Raw genomic sequence first — 21191 nt, 5'->3', positions numbered from 1 at the left:
TTTTATCCTGGTACTATATGACATTAAATAAATTGGAATCAAAATATTAAGCACCAGAGAAGAGTACTTTTGTATTAACTTGAGTGTTATCATTGGATTGCTGGAACATGACCAGAGATGGAATTCTCATTGCTTTCGGCATAAATGCAGAAAAATTTCCTTCAGTATTGTCTTTTTTTATTGTCACAGCACATTGTGCATGCTTAGACTCTCCCTTTGAAATAAGTGGAACTTTGAAATGTTTAACGTTGGGCAGATTGTGTAATTATCTATTTGCCTACATGTGTTCAAGCTGAGCATGTGTTAACAGGGATGGAGAAGGAAGCATACTGGCCAGTGCAATATTAGTCTTGCTGCTCCTTCTGAACCTAGATAATTTCTCTGCCAAGCAAATGCAAAATGGTTGCTTTCAGCTCTTCTCACAATACTCTACCAGACACTGTTTCAGACTCCACCCTAGCAGGTGGGCATGACTCAGATTCCAGACGCCTGGAATAGCCAACTTTCCCTTACTGTCCATTGCACTTAGATGATACCAAAGCATAAAGAAAGGGCCATCTTGCGTAGCAGCATGACATGCTCCAAAAGTGCCTGCTTTTCAGTTAAAAAACCAGGAACCACCTAGAGCCATTTCTCAACCACAGAGGCATCACACCACGAGGCCAGGTAAATTGCTCACTATGCCACTTGCTCTTTAAGTTTAGTACCATGATTCCAACACCACTGGAAAATCACAAAAGTAAAACTAATTTCTTATTGATTTGGGATAACAGTTGTTGGCTGAACATGTGAGAGAGAACCCTTGGTCTGATTCCACAGAGTGCATACATTTATGTCAACACATGCACCTTAAATGTTACACATTTTTAAAACCTGTATGTCATTTGGGATTAATAGTGTTCAGCCTGCTATGCTTATTGGCAGAATTCTTACTGTATACTTTATATTCTGTATGTAAATAGACATTATATACACTACTTGTTGTTTTTCATCCTTTATCAAAGTGCATTGCCTTGAATATACACGGTTTGCCTGGATCTTTGAGAATCCCTGTTATTATATTCATTAAATATTTAAGATAATAAAACTCTTTAATGCATCTTATAATTGCTATTTTCCCCTAGACATCCTTTGTAATGGGTCCAGCTACAGGAAAGTAGATGGATGCTTCCTCACTCATCCCCTGCTCTTTGACAATACAGAAATGGCCATGTTTGAGGTGAGGAGGGGGTGGTATGTTGCTAACAAGGTGAGGTTTAGGAGCATTTAGTTCATTGCATGGCTGGAATAGAATTCAAGTCTATACAACAAACATAAGGTTAGTTGCAATGTGTAAATCCAATTTATCATAATTCCTTAAAAGAAACCAGCCATCAAGTTATTTTAACTAGAACCAATCTGATTGAAACTAAGTACTTGAAAGGCCTGTAGATTTGGACTGGAAGTTAAATGTGTGTTTAAATATTTTCCTGAGGAAATCAATGCAAATGAAAGATGCTTCAGATGGATTGTGACCACTGTGCAATTTACTGGGTTTTTAAATTTTGTGATACAAACATTCAGTTGCAATACTATAATTAGTGCCCTTTTAAATCGTATGAAAGATTTTAGTTAAACAAGAAAATGCATATGGATTCTGGCTGCATATTTATCATATATAATAAATTTGATAACTATTATTTTATGTTCTTTAAATTTAATTCTGCTGATATCTGAACACTTCTAATAAGAGATGAATTACAGTGGACCCTTGTTATACGCTGGGGTTTGGTTCCAAGATCCCCCATGTATAACAAAATCCGTGGATGCTCAAGTCTCAATAAATATAATGACATAGCAAAATGCTGTCCCTTATAAAAAATGGAAAATCAAGGTTTGATATTTGAAATTTATACTTTTTTTTTAACGTTTTCAAACTGTAGATGCTGGAATCGGTGTATAAAAAAATCTGTGTATAAGAAGGGCCGACTGTATTAATAGCAGTTTGTTAAAACAACCTTCCCTTCCCATCCCCTGTCAAAAGACAGTGTTTTAGTTGTTGCATATCAATGCTGATATAGAAGGAATAACAGCTAAAGATTGTATCATCCTTGATATGAAATGAATAAAAGACAGGCTGACTTTTGTCAGTTTAGCCTATTCCTAAGAATATGTCAGAACCTAAGGAGCAATTTTCACTCTTAAGAAGTGGTTTTCTTACATGCCTAGTGTTCTTTTTTCTTTATTTGTTTAATAACTATACAATAGTGCAATTTTTAAAATAAGACTTGTCAAAATGTGTTTGTTTTCTACATATACAGGCACTGTGTGGTTTTTGTATGGGTTGAGTCTCCCTTATCCAAAATGCTTGGAACCAGAAGTGGTTTGGATTTTTGATTTTTTCAGGTTTTATATTTGCTGTATATAAGTAAGATGATATTTAGTTTCTTTTTATGTGTTAACTTGTATTGTATATCTTTGCATTATGGTGTGTTACAGCTATTTTGATTTTCACTGTGACATTTTAATATTTTTTTCATGCGGGTAAAGCAGACGGCCATGAAGGAACAGGTAGAGGCCACTCCAGCCATGGTTGGCTGCAATTGGCCCAGGACCACAACAACTGCATGGCCTGCTCTCAAAGTGGGCTGCTGCCACAGTCCCAAAACCAGCCACTGGCAGGAGCGGCTTTTTGCCACTCCTTTTTCCTTTTCAGGCCACCTTTAGCAGACTCAGAGCAGCTTATGAACATCATGACCCTGAAGCAGTCAGAAGCTGCTTCTTTCGGCTCATCTATTTTGGGCCTTAGTTAACAAAATTTGAACATGTTATTCATTTGCAGTTTCGTTCACTAGATACATCCCAATTTTGTATGATGATTTGAAGGGCAGGATGGTAACCTCTAATTCTAATTAGTCCTCCAGATATGCCTTAGAATTAGAATTCTAAGTCTAGTTTTCCAGCCACACACATAATTCGGTATAGGCTGAGTTGCATTGCTGCCATTCCCACCACAAACTACATTGTTACCTACTGGTGAGAAGGGGATCTGATCTGCATTGAAAGAGATGGTGAGAAGAAGAGGTCACAAATTCCCCACTCCTGATACTCAGTGTGAAATGTGGAAGCCATGAAATGTAAAGTCAATCCTACCAAGGGAGTCTTGAACTGAAGGTTAAAAAAATCTTCCAGACCCACCTCCACCGGCTCAGGAAGGAAAGCTGATAAGCAGCAAATTGGTTGAGATATGAAAAGAATTTCCCATCTTGTCTCTGAAGCTCGTAATCAGGTACAAACAATCCAGACCAGGGCCCCTTCCACATTGCACAACCATAGCAAAATTTAACTTTAAATGTAACTTTTTAACATGGTTCTCCATGCTATGGAATCCTGGAATAGGCAGTTTAAGGGGGGGGGGGGTATTTAATGTTCTCAATCAGAGAGTGCTAGTGCCTCACCAAACTACAAACCCCAGCATTCTGTAAGATGCAGCTGTGAAAGGACTCAGCTCTCAGCCAAGCTTTTCTCTTGAATACATGCAAGGAGTTTGGGATACATGAAAGGAAATATCATCTCATTGCATGTATTCCAAACACTCTAATATATTGGTGATGTACAATATACCCAAGTGGGCACAGCTGAGAAACATGTGGGTGATTGATACCGTAAGGCTGCATTAATAGAATGTTAATGCCACAAGTAAATGTTACATCAAATTTATGTTTTAAGTGCTTTTCACTGCAGAAATTCATTCATAATTCAGGTTTGTAATCATGCACACATGATTTTGGGTATAAGCCCCATTAAACTCAGTGGGATTTACCTCTGAATAAACAAACACAGAAAGATCATGTTGAATATTACCAATGTATATACTATGTTTAGATGCTCAGGAATCATTCATGCATGCTAGAGTTCATACTGGATTATTATATTCTCTGCTCAGGACTGGACTGAGACATGCTGAAGCCCTAAATTATTTTTAAACAGGCCCATACCATTACCAAATTATATGTTATTTTTACAGTATTTAAAACTTGCCATTTAATTTTAAAAATTGTATTTAGAGCCCTCCCTCATAACATGAAGCCCTAAAGGGTAGCTTGACCAGTTTGTGTGTAAATCTGTCAGTATATTCAGCTCTTGCTATCGTGGTGTAATAGTTCAAGTGTTGGACTACGGCTGTGGAGACCAGGGTTCAATTACCTGCTCAGCCATGAAAACCAATGAGTAATCTCGGGCAAATCACCCTCTTTCAACCTCAGAGGAAGGCAATGGCAAACGTCCTCTGAATAAATCTTGGCAAGAAAACCCCAAGCTTAGGGTCGCTATAAGTCAGAAATGACTTGAAGGTACACAAGACACATACATTAGCATCACTATGGCATCACTATGAACCACTAGCATACAAAGTACAGTGTGCCCTCCACATTTGGGGTTAGGGGCAGAGTAATAGTATTCCAAACAGTATTCCACTTGTGTTTTTTTACCTGAAAGAACACCTTTCTAAGAATCTCTAGGTCTTTAAGTGCAGCTCTGTGGTCTACATCAGCTGGAAATTGACCATAGAAGTGTGCTGGAGAAGCTACTAATGCCTAGGGAAATGTTATCTCTAGGAATCTCTAGGTTTTTCAGCATAACTTTACAGTCAACTTCCAGCAGAGTCACATTGGAGGACTTAGAGGTCCCTAGAGAGAATGTATGATTCAAATCCATGAATAATCAAAACCTTGTGTTGTATACCTTTGCAATATGGTGTGTTATGGCTACTTTGATTTTCACATTTAAGTTTTAAGACTTTTTTCTTAGTTAACAAATCTAAACATTTTATTTATTTGTAATTTTTTATGTTGATTTGAAAGACAGGGTGATAGCCTCTCATTCTAATCAGTTCTCCAGATAGAAAATTTAAAGAATTCTAAAGTCTCGTTTTCCAGCCACACACTCACAAAAGTCAAAGCCGTAAACGTGGAGGTCCGACTGTAAAATTTGCATGGTGCTAAAAAGTACAAATTGTGCATCATAATCAAGAGGTCTGTGCCATTCATATAGAGACAGAAATCCCAATGAAGGCTGGGCCAGGAGCAAAGCCAGCAGCAGTTTCTCCTTCTGCCGTTGCCTCCCCTCACATACACACATTTCCATTCTTATGTGAAGTTGCAGAGGGAGCAGAGCCGGGAGGGTGAATCACCAGCAAGAGCCAATAAAACGCTCATTGAGGCAGGCACATTGCACACAGCTGAACTCTACGAAGCAGAGTCAGGAAGAGGAGGCAGAGGAGCAAAGGCAGACAGACTGGGAGCTTTGATATCACCATGAGGGAAATTGTTCACATTCAGGCTGGCCAGTGCGGAAACCAAATTGGAACCAAGGTAGGGGTGAAACTTACTTTCTGACACTTTATTGCTACCATTATCATTAATATTTATATTACTAGTGGTGGTGACTGTCATGCTAAGGAATATCCGATAGCTACATTTGTAAAATCCTGATGGTCAGCACATGATGTTCAACCATGCCTGCTCTTTTAAACTTTTATATTGGAAAATTAAATTAGTTTGGGTGAGGTGCATTTAATCATATAGTACCTCCAGGATTGAAGAGGAAAGTGATCCATCGCATTATGTTTTAAGAGTAAGAGAATAGTTTCTTCAGCTGAAAGAAGTTTTAGCAGGGTGTTTGGGGCTGAGTTGTTTTGCTTATTGACTTTGGCTGTTTTGGTGGACTTAGAGAGTCAAGAGCTGGAAGGCAACTCACCAAAATGGGAACTAAAAAAATCTGACTCTTTCATGTTGACCATAAAAGGATGTGGAAAAACTGAAACCAGAAGGAAAAAATATATATATACTGAAGCAGCAGAGGGGGAAAATTAGGGGATGAAGAAAAAGAAGAACAACAAAGGAAAGGAGGGGTGACCCAAAATAGAAAGGCTGCTAGGAATCTTAACTGTTCTCTCCCTGGTTTGAACTCTGAGTATGAAATGCCTAGTTTCTGTCTCTTTTTCCAACCCCACCCTGTATCTTCTCTGCTCTTCAAGCCAGGAGCAGGGAGGGACTGAGAGGAGCAGCTCTCAAACATGCCAGGCATGCGGCAGCTGTTGCTCCAACACATGCCTTGAAGGCCTGCTCTCGCCCTGCCAAGGCTGGGTGGGTTTGGATAACTTACAATTAGTGTGCAGGGTGGGGGGAGAGGATATGAGCATCAGTAAAGGGAAACACATAGAGTAAAATGGCTTTGGGTGGAAGGGACACTCTAGTCTCGAAGTGATTCTTTCACAGAGATTGACACCCTTTTCTCCCTTTTGCCAAAGTTTTGGGAAGTGATCAGCGATGAACACGGAATTGACCCAGCTGGAGGCTACGTTGGTGACTCACCCTTGCAGCTGGAGAGGATCAGTGTCTACTACAATGAATCATCATGTAAGCGCAGAGTTACTGGCCAAGGGTGGTGATGTGATGATCTCTTTGGCGGGAGGAGATGATGAAGAAAGCAAAGAGGTTGCTCATACAGTTCCTCTGGAAACTTTTTTTTTAATGCCTGTGGTTTTGTTCCTTTAGCAATCAGCCATCCAAATTCCAGCCACTGCAGTTTTAAACACTGCATATTTGGTGGAGGGAGGTGGTTGAAAAGCGAACTAGAGCAGCATGTGAACTATATACAGTACAGCATGTTTCAAATGGTCTCTTTTCACTTAAAGTAAAAAATTGTCTCCTTGGTTGGCTGCTGCTTGGCAGCATGCCTATAATGTTAACACTAAATTGGTTTTGACTTCCAACCTAATTTCAGATGGAGAAAATGGCAAAGCCAAGGGCATCCTGAAACTCTACCCCATACCATATGTGTGTGAAAGTGAACACTTGGGCACAGACTCAACTTTTTAGGGATCTCAAACTTACTGTGTTTTCAAAACTTGATGAGTCTTGGGTCACTGATTTGTAAATGTCTCTAGACAAACTGAACTGACATTTTAGATACAGTAGAAGGGAAGAAAGATGGTATTGTGATTTTTCAGGGTCAGGAAGAGGATTTTGATGCTTTGTATTTTTCTGCCCCACCACTTACTGATACAGAATAAAAAATGCAAGATTATGTGCTACATTGCATAGGCTATGCTATTTTTAAAAAACAATATTTTTCCTGTTTTTTAATTTTCTTGTACAAAGTGTATCCAAATTGTGGATCTACCAGTTTTTCTGAGTTGGTGAGAGGTCTCATTCAGAAAGCACAGGCAGTTCCTAGGAAAGACATCAACTTGTCTTTATTTCTTACTTCCCTTCCTTCACTTGCCCTGATTACTGTTTGAAGCAGTGGAGGGATGACCTCACTTCTGCCAGTCAGTAAGACTTCCAGTTTCAATGCCTGAAGCCAGATTTACAACCCCATGTTTATCATAGGCTTTTCTCATAGGCATGTATGAGAAAGCCAAACTATGACTGGTTAGTAGGAGACAGCTGCTTCAGGCAGCAGAATTCCTATGCCATGAGAAAATATCAAAATTCTATGTCATGAGAAGATAGCAAAAAAGAGATAGTATTATTTTCTGTCTCATGCAGAAGCATAATTCAGATTTAAGACTATATACCTTAGCAGTGGTAAATACCATTGGCTGTCTTGTCTCAGAAGCTGTCTGAGAGGGGAAGAGCCAGATTATAAACTTGCAAGAAAATAATATCCTCTTTCCAGGAAAGCTTTGATTCAGTTTCACTTCTAGATATGTATGTGGTGACTTGTCGTTCAAAGCACTTCCAGACTGGCAGTAGGTTTAGTACTGTTTAGTTTTTGCAGTTTTTGCAGTTCCTCTGAAAGCTACATGCGGAATTGTTAATGACTGTCCACACTTTGGTGGTACAGTATAGTTCTCTCTCTCATTATGTTCATATTAGCAGACATTAGTATGGCTGTTTATAACTTGTGATTTGATTTTTGTTCATAATGTATGTAATTTTGTTAACATAGGGAAAATTATTTTGGCACAGATCAAAAGATAAAAGCATGCAAGAAGCATGTTTCTGAAATGACCCTGGCCTAATAAATATTAAAAATCAGTGAACTAAAAAAGAAAGAAAAAGTAATAGTAAAAAAAAATCAGGTTTTAATTGTTCTCAAAATACTTGTTTACAAAAAAGTGAAAAATCTATTGAAATTAAAATTAAAATTTAATAAGGCAGGCACATACACAAAGGCTAAAATATTACAGACCAGAAAGCAAACAGTACAGATGGGGCTACATGTTGATGAATAGCAATAGTCTCATCTGCCTGGTAAAACGTGTTGTTGTGTTGTGAACATTGTTGTTCATACCATTTTTAAATTATGGCAAACCTATCATATGGTTTTCTTGGCAAGATTTGTTCAGAAGGAATATCACCCAGTGGGTTCTCATGGCTGAGCCTGAGAGGGGATTCACACCCTGGTCTTCTGATATCTTGGTCCAGCATTACAAACACTACACCATACCGGCTCTCATTTTAAAGCATGCCTCATAAGCATACTTCCATTAGGAACAGTGCTATGGCATTCTACAGTGATTACATCGTTGTCTTGTTCTTTCTCATATATATATATGGGAGCTTTGAGAGATAGAAGAACCATGCAGGAAATACTAGTTCACACACACACAGAGTTTCCAATCTACAGGAAAAAAAGGAGGAAGGGGGAATGTGGTGAACAGGGAACAGGGAAAATATGTGATTATTCAGCTATGCATACTTTGGTCTAATAGCAATAAGCTTTAGAGCCAGAGACGATAACCTAAAAGCTTACTGGAAAACGTGACTTTTGTGGTGGGGCTTATAGGAAATAAGGGGTGGTTCTTGCACTTGGTCATCACCACCAAATTCAAGTCTACATTCAAGTGTTTGGAGGCCAGTTTGGAGAGGAATGTAAATGTTGTCATCTCTATTTATTTAAAATGCATGCACCCTCTTCCTCCCCATAAATTGGCACTGGAAAAACAGTTCCAGATACCCATTCCTAGTGCTGATGGGCAGAAGAAGAATCACAATGGGATTTAAGCAAGGAGAAAAGTTTAAGCTTCCCACTCCTTTATGCAGAGATGTGTGTGTGTGTGTGTGTGAGAGAGAGAGAGAGAGAGAGTCTGGGCCATAGCTCAGAAAAATTACTTTTTTGGCCTACAACTCTTAGAATCTCTCAAAGAGGTAGAGCAGTGACCAAACAGACTGGAAAATTCTGGATGTTGTTGTCCAATAAAAGTACTTTTTCCAACCTTGTCTCTTAGCATGTATGCCTACAACCCTCAAACCATTGCCTATTACTACATGCACCTCTGGGGTGGGGTTTGGGAAATATTGCCCATTTTTGTTGTAAAGTCTAAGGCGTTGTTTCCCCTCATTTGGGGAAACGGATGAAGACAACATTTGCAATACCTCAGCTGTTGCTAACTGGTGGCTCACTAAAGGCAGTTGTTCCCTAAATGCTATGAACCATTGTCCCAGCCCAATAGCATGAAATCCTGCCATTCTTTACAAATGTGAGCATGCTAAGCCTTTGTCCTGGAAGAATTCCAGACTGGGTAGTTCATTCTCCCTCTCCCAACATTTTTAGTTGGCTGAGGCCTACTTTCCCCATCCCTACTGTACATGGCCCTTCCATTCCTGGCGCTTTGCGGTTACACACTGTGCTGTAACTATTTGCTCTAATCCCTATGTCACTCGCAACATTATTAGCAGATAGGAAGGGCAAAAGAGTGTCTAGTCACACTATGGGGGTTGGTGAAAGGGATTATAATGGTACAATCCCTTCCATATCCTTCAACATTTCACAGATGAAAACTGAGATACGCGTGGCCAAGCAACATCAGAGCATGGTCAAGATGACAAAAGCTATTAATGAGGAAGAACAGGCAGGGTAGGAAAGGCGACAGTATTTCGCCTTTGCCTGAGTCTGCAGGGAAGGACAACACTGTGCTCCCTTCTCTTCTTTCCTTTTGCTGACTTCATTGAGTACAAAAGGAGCTCTTACTCTTTCCCTCCACCACTCCCTTCTCCTTTTGTGTCATGTCTTTTTAGATTGTAAGCCCAAGGGCAGGGAACCGTCTAATTAAAAAGATTGTATGTACAGCGCTGTGTAAATTTACAGCGCTTCATAAATAAAGGATAATAATAATAATAATAATAAATTACTTTCATACTTGGAATTCAATTTGCAGCAGTTGAATTAAGCTGAGGACAAAGAGTGAAAGTGAGAGGAAGAGAGAGAAACTGGGCACTTTAACAGCAACTGAAAAATGGAAGAACAGAAAAGTAATTGGGACTGCCAAACTGAGGCAGTTGGAGATACACCCTTGTCTCTGGGCTAAAATCTCTTTCCCTTTTCAAAAAAAGCAATTGAGCCAGAGGTTTTAGTGATTCAGTGAGGGGGCCATGCACCAGGCCCATTTAACCCATGTCTTTTTGACGCTGATTTTTTCTGTGTCTTTTCACAAATCAATTCAACGCAAGTGTGAACCACAAGCGGATCAGAATCTATTCGAATTTGCCCTCCGGCCAACTGGAACCAAATCATTTTGAATCAATTCATTCATAAATGCTAACCACAAATTGTTATTTTAATGCCACAAAATGACAGAAATGTGATCCATTGATTTGAACTGCACACCCATTTATCTGTAAGTGGGAATGAGGCCTAGGAAATGTAGTCCAAAAACTAACTTTTCCAGGTTCTGACAAAATGCCAACCAAAGGTCTTGTTCTGTAACACTACTAAAGCCAATGTTGTTTTCCTTAAGAGCAGCTGCACAGTCTATGTCCCACTAAAGGTCTCTTACCAGGGAGAAAGGAAGAGGAAGGAGCTGTGGTTCACTAGCAACTGGGACAGGAAATTCCCTAGTAATATCAGGAAAATGATGCTTATTGAAAGCAATGAGAGTTGTTTGAGACTATCAGATGCTACATAAGTACATACGAAGACTCCTGGGTGGATCAGACCAAAGTTCTGTCTAGTCCAGCTAAATTCTGTCCCCACAGTAGTCAGCTTATGGGTAGCCCCTAAGTATAATGGTGAGTGTAACACTATCCTCCCAGCATCTGTATGAGAGACATACTTTTTGTTCTATGACCAGAGTGACAAAGCTTTTATCTCTAGGAAACTGCTGTGGTACCCAGAGGATAAACATAACGAAAAGAAGTGGGAGCGGCCACTTCCTTCTCATGTTTGTACATTTCCTTGCATGCCCCAGAAGGTAGAAACCCTCAGAGGAGCATTCCTTAGGAAACCTTGAAACTTCTTGGCTTTTTGGCTGCCTTTCCTTTTCTTACAGGGAAAGTCAGGCTGCTGTTTACTACTTGTTCCCTCTCCTGGTTGTCACTTTTCAAAATAAAACTGGAATGTCACACACCTCTCCCCTCTAATCTGTCTATCATCACATTTTGGTTGGCCCCAATTCTCTGTTTTTTAAAAAAATGAAAATAAAAGGCCCAAGCATACCTTTTCTCATAACAGAGTTGCTTCAGTCCTTTGATTTACTTTTCCTGAAGCTCCAAACTGCTGGGATCAGAGCTTCCACAATATTGCAATGCTGTCCTTGTACTACCATATATCACTATAAAGGCATATCCAGGATGTTCTGTATTCAGGGGTATAGCTATCAGGTGGGAGGCTTTGCCTCCCCACAGGAATACTACATCCCTCAGTGCAATTTTCCTTCATCCCCAAATTTCTGGAACCTCAAATCTCTGGAACTTTACTGTGTTCTTATTCCTTTGGTATCTTTGCTTGCCCCTTTTCTTTGAACATATAAAATGCATTACAAAATGCCTAACCTAAGTTTTAATTTACAGCAATGGTAGAAATTTGGGGACTGAAGGAAAATTTAATTAGGGCAGGATTCTTATTTGGGAGGGGCATTGCCCTCATCTCCCCTTACCCATAGCTATACACCGGTCTTCCTTTCCTTTCCTTTTCCTTTCTTTTCCTTTCTTCTTTTAAAATCTTTTTCTAAATCATTGCCAATATAGAATTTCACAGAAACTTCACACTGGTTTGATGTTTCCACCAAGGTATCCATCACAACTCCAAAATCATTTCCCTGGTGACACATATACAATTGAGAAGACCCCATCAGTCTACATTTGCACCAATGTACTCTACTTTACACTTGCATACACTTGCCATTTTAATATCCTATGTAACAATGCATGCTGCTGTACGATTATCACTTCATTCCAGTTCCTTAATGTGTTTTACAGCTTATGGTTCCAAATGTTAGGAAAGAGAAAGACAGATGGAGTTGCAAAATGGTAGTGAGAATCCAATCTTTTATTATTAGCATGTCATACAAAGTAACTAGTTAGCCATTTTAATTAGTAAGAAAATGTGAATACTTTCCACAAAGTTCACAGTCAGATTAAATATTAAAGCAATTGATTTGGGATCATGCTGTTAGGTAGGAAAAAATGTACATTCAGGAAAACTCCATCAGTTCATCATTAGCAAATTAATATTAGTCAAGATCTGGGGGCCAGGCCAACATAAGTAGCCAGCAGGATTTTCGCTTTTGCATACTTATTCAGAAGTAATTCACACTCTGTTCAGCAAAGCTTGATCCTTTATAAATCTGTGTAAGATTTATTTACTTTTTTGTTAGTAATAACCACACATTTCTCTGGGTTTTGGGGTGAAGGTTTCTGTTATTATATTTTAACACAAGTATATCAACATACCTATATGCCTGACTGAAGCCTATGATATGACACATTCAAAGAGATTTCTGTGGAATTGTGAAGCTGTGACTCTTAATGCCTATGGGTAAATTCAATCCAAATTGGCTTACAAAGAAGTGTTTAATAATAAAGGAAGGAGCTTAAGATAGTGAGTCAGTGCCAAAAGCAGTGAGACATTTTCTAAACAACTGTGGGTTTGTATCTTGTTACTCAGATCAAGAAAATAAGTGAGATGATGCATGCATACATTAAGCAACTGGGAGAATAATGATAGCTAACAAAATCTATACTTGTAGACAAGACCCCATACAGAGCTGCCTTTCCTTTTCTTACAGCCCAAACATACGTGCCCAGAGCGATTTTGGTGGACTTGGAGCCTGGAACCATGGATAGTGTGCGATCTGGTCCATTTGGACAACTCTTTCGGCCTGATAATTTCATATTTGGTATGTTAATTTCTTCTGTTGCAAACACCAATAACTTACCAAGTAGATAAGGCATTGAAATGCGGGGGGGGGGGGGGAATCAAAGTTTAGAAACCATTGCTCAATTGTGGTTTTGATCAATGCTTCTGTTTTACACTGAATTAGACCAGGAAAGAAAAGAACAAGATGCTGCCCAACATCTGCATGGAGACTGCCAATGTGTCTTTGTGTAGCCTGCAAAATTACTGCAGAATTTATTGGCTTGGACTCTATACCTATACCATAATAAATCTGTGAGACTTTAACATGCTGCATGACCATTGTTTTTGATGCAACACAGCTGTTCTTCGGGAAATTTAGAAGCCTAGGGTATTTTCTCAGAAAGTAGCCTCCTGATGACATGGTTGCAGTGCTAAATGTAAACATTTTAGAGCAATATGCCTTGGCCTAAAAAGAAAAAAAAGGAGGTGGGAGAGAAAGACACGATCAAACTATGGTGAATGTCGAAAGACACATCGCTCAAAAGCTCTTTTAGAAGGGCTCTTTTACATTTTGATTTTGCTTTATATTAAATCAGGAGGGGAAATTGTACAGGCAAATTGACATTGTCTTGATGTTTTGGCTCAATTCATGTGCCGACATCAACAGTGGTTAAGTACTGTATACAGTGATTTTAGTTCCTCTGGTTAATGACAGGAGAGTTTGATGCGTAAAATGTACTGACTGTTATTGGACAGAGTGCAAGTTTCGAAGACTTCTACTTTGGATTGTTTCACCATATGACTTTATCAAAGTGCATACATAGGGACAAAAATGATGCAGTCCTCCAGATATTTTTGGACTGCAATTGCTGACTGAGGCTGTTGGGACATGCAGTCTAATGGCATATGGAGAGCTACATGTTTCCCATCCTTGGCCAGATATATGAAGGACTTCACCACTACGCATGAAACACAATGTATGGATCACAATCATATGCATGTTTACCCAGCAGTAAGTCCTAGTGTGAGCAGTGTGAATTCCTCCCTATTAAACGTGTTTAGTATTGTAAGGCTTAGATAAGAATATATGGAAATACAGTCATCCCTCCATATTTGCGGATTTGATATTTACGGATTTGATTAATATGTTCTCTCTAGGAATATCTAGGTCTTCCAGTGCACCTCTGTGGTCAACTTTAAAAGTTGCACTGAAAGACCTAGAGATTCCTAGAGAGGATACACTACTAGGCATTTGTGGTCAGTGTCTTTCAGACGTTGGCCACAGAGTTGCCCTGGAGGACCTAGAGCAGTGGTTCCCCACCTGTGGGTCGGGACCCCTTTGGGGGTCGAATGGCCCTTTCATGGGGGTCGCCTAAGACCATTGGAAAACATTTATTTAATTACAGTTATGAAGTAGCAACGAAATAATTTCATGGGTTTGGGTCACCACAACATGAGGAACTGTATTAAAGGGTTGTGGCATTAGGAAGGTTGGGAACCACTGACCTAGAGATTCCTAGAGAGGTGCCCTTTCAGGTAAAAACATGCTGTTTTTGTTATTTGCGGTTTTTCCATATTCACGGGGGTCTTGTGCCCCTAACTCTAGCAAATATGGAGGGACAAGTGTACAATTAAAATGTTAAAGGACCAAGTGATCATGGAGTTCTTGTCCTTTCTTTGGTGTTACAAGATGACACCACAGTGTAGTCTGTGAGTTAACTGCAGAGGACTCTGAGGTTATTGCTTAAGAGACTACAGGATCTCCAGTGGACAGGGAGCTGAGTCACAGGAAGGAGAACACACATTTCAATGGTGAAGTGGTATCATATGAACCTCAGCATAGCTGGGAGGACAGTTGGAGTTTCCCACATTTCTTTTAATGTAGCAACAGAAATAGCAACTCCTTGAACAAATCCCTTTACTCATCAGGAATACAGCACATGGTGGGAAATTGATAAGAACCTTAAGTCCTAAACCTCATGCTAGAAAGCTTCTTTTTTATTAGCACTGCAGTGCAAAATAGCAGATTAGGTACAGACGAACAGCAGAATTGTATGGGTACTTATTTGGAAGTAAACACCACAATTTGATCCATAATAGGTATACTTAATATTACACAATAAACTATCTGCATGCAGTTGCCATTAAAATCGCTGGGATAAATAAAGTTAAGACTTGTCTGTGGCAATTTAGGCTGCAATCCTAACATATTTACTATGATGTAAGACTCTGGACATATCATGAGAAGGGAAGACTCATCAGAAAAAACAATAATGCTGGGAAAGGTGGAGGGATGTAGAAAGAGATGAAGGCTGCATGCTAGATGTATGGGCTCTATTAAGGAGGTCACAGGTATGAGTTTACAGGAACTAAGCAGAGCAATGGAGGACAGGGATTCTAGATGTCTCATCTGCAGGGTCACTATGGGTCAAAATCGACTCAAGGGCAGTTAACAAAAGTCCCATGGAATGCAGTTGATAAAAGGTATGCATGAAATTGTACTAAGGGCACATTCAGACTGATTAAAAGACCAGAAAGTCCCAGATTTTGTTCCTGTTTTTTCAAATTTTATTTTGGAGCTACATGGATGTTTTGTTTATCCCAGAATATTTTCTGTCATCTTCACTATATTGAGGGTGCTGGGTGAAAGAGGGTGGATGATTTGCATCCAGTATTCTGGGTTCCTTCTGAGATGTCATCATGCCTCTATGATCTTGGGAATTAAAACTAAATGTGGCATTTTGGGGGTTAAATTTCTGATATTATTTGGCAGTGAAACAAGCTTTCAGTACATTATTTTTTTACTAACTTTGGAGCTAATTATTATTAAAGGAGCTGTTCATGCATACAGTGCAAAAATAATAGACATTTTAAAATGATGAGAACATGTTGCTGTGGCTAATGTCAAGCTTGCTATTCATGACATACTAAACCTTTTCAAATCTCCTTGTTTTTTGTTTTTATTTGTTTTGTGTGTGTATTATCTCAGGACAAACTGGTGCTGGAAATAACTGGGCCAAAGGACACTATACAGAAGGAGCTGAGCTTGTAGATTCAGTGCTTGATATAGTAAGAAAAGAATGTGAACACTGCGATTGCTTGCAGGGATTTCAGCTCACTCATTCTCTTGGAGGCGGCACAGGTTCTGGGATGGGAACACTGCTCATTAGCAAAATCCGAGAAGAATATCCTGATAGGATAATGAATACTTTCAGTGTCATGCCATCTCCGAAAGTCTCTGACACTGTGGTGGAGCCGTATAATGCCACACTTTCAGTCCATCAGCTGGTTGAGAATACAGATGAAACCTACTGCATTGATAATGAGGCGCTGTATGATATTTGCTTCCGCACTTTAAAGCTCACCACTCCAACATACGGTGACTTGAACCACTTGGTGTCCGCTACAATGAGTGGAGTAACTACATCGTTGCGTTTTCCAGGCCAACTGAATGCGGATCTGCGCAAGCTGGCAGTAAATATGGTTCCGTTCCCACGTTTACACTTTTTTATGCCAGGATTTGCCCCATTGACTGCCAGAGGGAGCCAGCAATATCGGGCCCTCACAGTCCCAGAGCTCACTCAACAGATGTTTGATGCCAAAAACATGATGGCTGCTTGCGACCCAAGACATGGAAGGTATCTGACAGTAGCTACAGTCTTCCGAGGTCCCATGTCTATGAAAGAGGTTGATGAACAGATGCTGGCCATCCAAAATAAGAACAGCAGCTATTTTGTGGAATGGATCCCAAACAACGTCAAAGTGGCAGTCTGTGATATAGCACCCCGTGGCCTCAAGATGGCTTCCACCTTTATTGGCAACAGCACAGCAATCCAAGAGCTCTTCAAAAGAATTTCAGAGCAGTTCTCTGCCATGTTTAGAAGAAAGGCTTTTCTTCACTGGTTTACAGGGGAAGGAATGGATGAGATGGAATTTACAGAAGCAGAAAGCAACATGAATGACCTTGTGTCAGAGTACCAGCAGTACCAAGAAGCCACAGCAAATGATGGAGATGAGACATTTGAAGATGATGAGGAAGAAATTAATGAATAAGGTCAATTCAATCCTGTTCCAAAAATGCTCAAGTTTGAATAGCTAGCACTTGCTCAACATTTTTCCAGGATAATAGAGTATTTAGGGCTCCTCCCAAGGGTCTACTACTTTGGTGTGGAGGTTGTGCACTCTGTGCCACATGTTAATTAGAGATTCTGCTCTGGTCCACAGTCTCTTGACTTGGGAATTTTGGATGAAAATGCCAATGCAGATACTGGGAGACATATTTTTAGAAATGTCCCTGTTTAAGAGCAGAATGTGTGTGGGTTGTTTTTTTTTTAAAAAAGAACTATGTTGTTTTTTCTTGAACTGTGACTTAGAAAAAAATAAACTCAGGCTGCAGTCATATTTGCAGTTCCTTGAAAGTAAAGTAATTGATAACAATGGAACTTGCATCCAAGTAAACATGTTTTAGACTTGCAGTGAATGAATGTTTTGAGTGCTATTCTGTACTGAGTTGCTGGGAACAAATTCTGTTAATAAAAATAAAGGAAAAAAGCATCTCTAATCTTTCGTATTACCTGTTTATAAATTAAGTGTTCAACAGGTGGCATTTTAATTGGAAAGCCAAGGGGCGAAGACTAGTCTGCCTGAGGTGGTGGATGTTGAAGGGATCAAGTGCACTAGACATTGTGATAGGAGTGTCTTTTACTGATATGGAAAAAGATTTGCAACTCAAATGCACACTGTAGAAAAAACAGATCAGGACCAGGAGAGAACAAAGTGCAGGCCACTACCTGCCCCAATTGTTTTTGCTGCTCTCTAGACCACCTTTTTTGTGTACAAAAATGTGAATTTCTTCTCCAGTAGCAGCCAGGAGTAGGGATTAACTTTCTAAAGAGGTTGAAGCCCCCACACCTTGTGCTATTTAGTATTAAAAAATACAAATGTTTTTAAAATTTTATTTATGGTCACTTTGGCGGTGGCAAAAAGGGCATACTCACCCTTCTGCTTTGATATGGTGATGGCTTTCTCCTGAGCCAAAGCTGGGATAAACACACTCACTCATCCCAAAGGAGGTAACCACTGCCATGGCAAAGTTGGGAAGGGCATGCTCATTCCTTCTCACCTCGCAGTGTAGGTCTCACTCTCCTGCATCCCTAGTGACATTAACGCCTGACAGAAACATGAATCACCCATGGTAACTCCATATTCACAATCATAGTTCATTATCATGATCAGTCATAATTGTGGCACTATTGGAAAAAAGACACCATATATTTTACTGCACTTTACTGAGAGCCATTCTGCCAGTGACCGGAGCATGGGTGAACGTTTCCATCATCATTGGAAGGGAGCTGGGCCAGGAGAGGCTACTTTATTGAGTTAAGTAGGCTTAACTAAGGTCCAAAACACACTGCAGAAATAATTAACTTTGGGAATGCTTTATAACTGCCCTGGCTCATGCTAGGAAATCTTGGGAATTGTAGTTTATTTTGGCACCAGAGCGCTCTGGCAGAGAAGCTAAATGTCTCACAAAGCTACAGTTCTCAGAGTTCCCTAGCATTGAGCTATGGCAGTTAAAGCAGTGTCAAACTGGATTATTTCTGCTGCGTGTTTTGGACCTATGTAGCTGATACAGGATTCTGACCAAAATTAGTACAAAAAAGAAAACACATTGCAAAGATAAAATTTTAACCTATGTGTTAAAATAATTGCTGTAACAACAGTTACTAGATTAAAGTTGATTTGAAAAATATCACTTGTAAGAACAGATAGAGACCTGTGGTGGAGTAGACACAAGTCCTATTGCCATCATAATTTTGCTTCCATAGAATGACCAACAGATGCCTCAAGGACATGATCTCAAGACTCTTCCTATTGTAATTGTTTACAGGCATAGTGCCTCCAATACTGGAGGGTAACAGCTAGCCAGCATCACTAGCAGGCATTAATAACATTATCATACATAAATTTGTCTAATTCCCCTTTAAAGACCCTCAAGTTGTTGCTATTAGTACATTTTATGGGCAAAAGTTTCACAGATGAGATATAACCTGTGTGAAAAACAGGAATTGCTCCAGCCTCCCAAATATTTGTCACCTTTTCCTGGATCTTCCCCATCTCCTATTTGAGGTACAATGACGAGTAGCATATTGATTATTCTAATTATACCACAAATCTATAAAGATACAATTCAATCAGTTTTTAATTGCTTTTCTAATTATTCCAAATATTGAATTTGGCATTTTTGCAACATCGGCCCATTGGGTTGTTTGACCACAAAACCCAAGATCTGTTTTAACTACTCAGTAATTTGGTGTCATCAGCCTGGCCACCTCACTACTCACACCTAACTTTGGAAGTACTCACTGTTTCTAGCTTCCCATTACAAAAATGTCAACTTATTTCTGTTCTCTGCCTTCTATGTTTTAACTAGTTACTTGTTCATAAAAAAAAACCTCCATCTCTTTCCTACTCCCCGAGATAGTATGACCATTGTGGCTGCTATATGTGAACTGCAATTGTAAGTAGTGCTGCTTTATAACACGTCATCAGTGGCAAAAACCACTGTTCTCCAAATTGTTGTCATTCTGGTGAACAAGTACCTTTACTCATTATGTGTATATGGAAGATATATTTTCATACATATACACTGTTGTTGTCACTCTTCTTTTTCCGACTTATGGGGTTTTCAAGGCAAGATTTGTTCAGGAGGGGTTTGCCTTTGCCTTCCTGAGGCTGAAAGAAAGTGACTTGCCCAAGGTCACCCAGTGGATTTCCATGAATGAGCAATGATTTGAATCCTGGCTGGCAGAGTCATAGTCTAGTGCTCAAACAACATGGGCCATTTTGGTGAACAAGTACTTTTACTCACAGATTATGTGTATATGGAATATATTGTGGCATTCTCACACACATACACACAAATATATTCACTTGTCTTCTGACCATGGCAAGTATAAAATGAATAGCTAGCCTCACAGTCTCAATAGTCCTCTAATGGCACAAAAAGATGAATGCAACTTGACCCAGTTATAATTTTAATCTTGTATTTTAGATCAGCCAACTCCTAAAATGTGTACCATATTCTACAGTCATAGGCCTAGAGCAGATGAGAGGCTTCGAGTGGCCTCTGGCTGCTCCAACCAGAACAGCACTAAGCAGTGCAGGACTGCAGCAATCAGACACTGCGGTCTCAAGGCTGACTGCTACCTTGGTCTGCAATGGACCGTCAGCAAGAAATGCTTTTTCTGCACTTCCTTTGCGGCTGGGTTTGGGCTGCCTTACGTGGCAGTAGTGCAGCCTGATCCAGGGGCGAGCATCATCTGAACACCATGCCCCCAATTGGCCAGAAGGCGGCATTTTTGGCCCGTCTGTTTGGGCCATAGTGGAGAGATTCCTTTAGATTTGTTCTTACTTCACCTTTTTGCCAAATTATGGGTCTCAACATAACACACAAAAGTATCAGTTAAAAACATATACACAAATGTTATGTTTTAAAACATAATAATAATAATAATAATAATAAGCACAATAGTGGATGAATATTATTTTACTAGCATTAGTATATTGAGAGTCAGTGTGGTATATCAGTTTGAGTGTTGGACTACAATAATGTTTGATTTCCCATTCAGCCATGGAAACCCACTGAATGACAGACACTGGGTGAGTCACACACACAGCCCCAGAAAACCCCATGATATTCACCTTAGGGTTGCCATAAGTCAGAAACAATCTGAAGGCACAAAATAATGAAGTATGGGTCCAAATAGACAGGCCAAAATAAAGCTGCTTCGAGTCACTTTGTAGGTATGCTGTTTAAATGACACACACATTTTAAAAGTCCAGAAGCTGCGCCAAAACTGTGCTCCAGTCCTTAGGACTGGAGCATGGTTTGGCATGGCTTCTGGCCTTTTAGGATGCATGCATAATTTAAACAGCACACCTCCAAAGTGACCTGAAGCAGCTTCATTTTGGCCTGTCTGTTCAGGCCCTATATTACTGAAAAAACATTAACAATCCCTTTTTCTTTGGATGTTCCCATGTTTTCAGACAGAATATAAAATAACTTCTACTATTCCAAAATATGAGACAAAGCAGCATGTCAAATATAATACTGCAAGACCATG

General features: G+C 39.7%; 1 protein-coding gene across 1 annotated transcript; it reads left to right on the top strand.

Moving 5' to 3' along the window:
• Nucleotides 1-1888: 1888 nt before the first annotated feature.
• TUBB6 (tubulin beta 6 class V) lies at nucleotides 1889-17623 on the top strand. The gene is made up of 5 exons (XM_042461616.1): nucleotides 1889-3268; nucleotides 5137-5351; nucleotides 6290-6398; nucleotides 12995-13105; nucleotides 16055-17623. Exons 2-5 carry the CDS (start codon nucleotides 5295-5297, stop codon nucleotides 17116-17118), a joined length of 1341 nt encoding a protein of 446 aa, XP_042317550.1. The 5' UTR covers nucleotides 1889-3268; nucleotides 5137-5294; the 3' UTR covers nucleotides 17119-17623.
• The last annotated feature ends 3568 nt before the right edge of the window (nucleotides 17624-21191 follow it).

The sequence above is a fragment of the Sceloporus undulatus genome, chromosome 4 (assembly GCF_019175285.1).
Source record: "Sceloporus undulatus isolate JIND9_A2432 ecotype Alabama chromosome 4, SceUnd_v1.1, whole genome shotgun sequence".
Taxonomy (NCBI): Eukaryota; Metazoa; Chordata; class Lepidosauria; order Squamata; family Phrynosomatidae; genus Sceloporus; species Sceloporus undulatus.
Note: the sequence above shows the minus strand (reverse complement) of the source record. Positions and strands in the feature narration are given on the sequence as shown.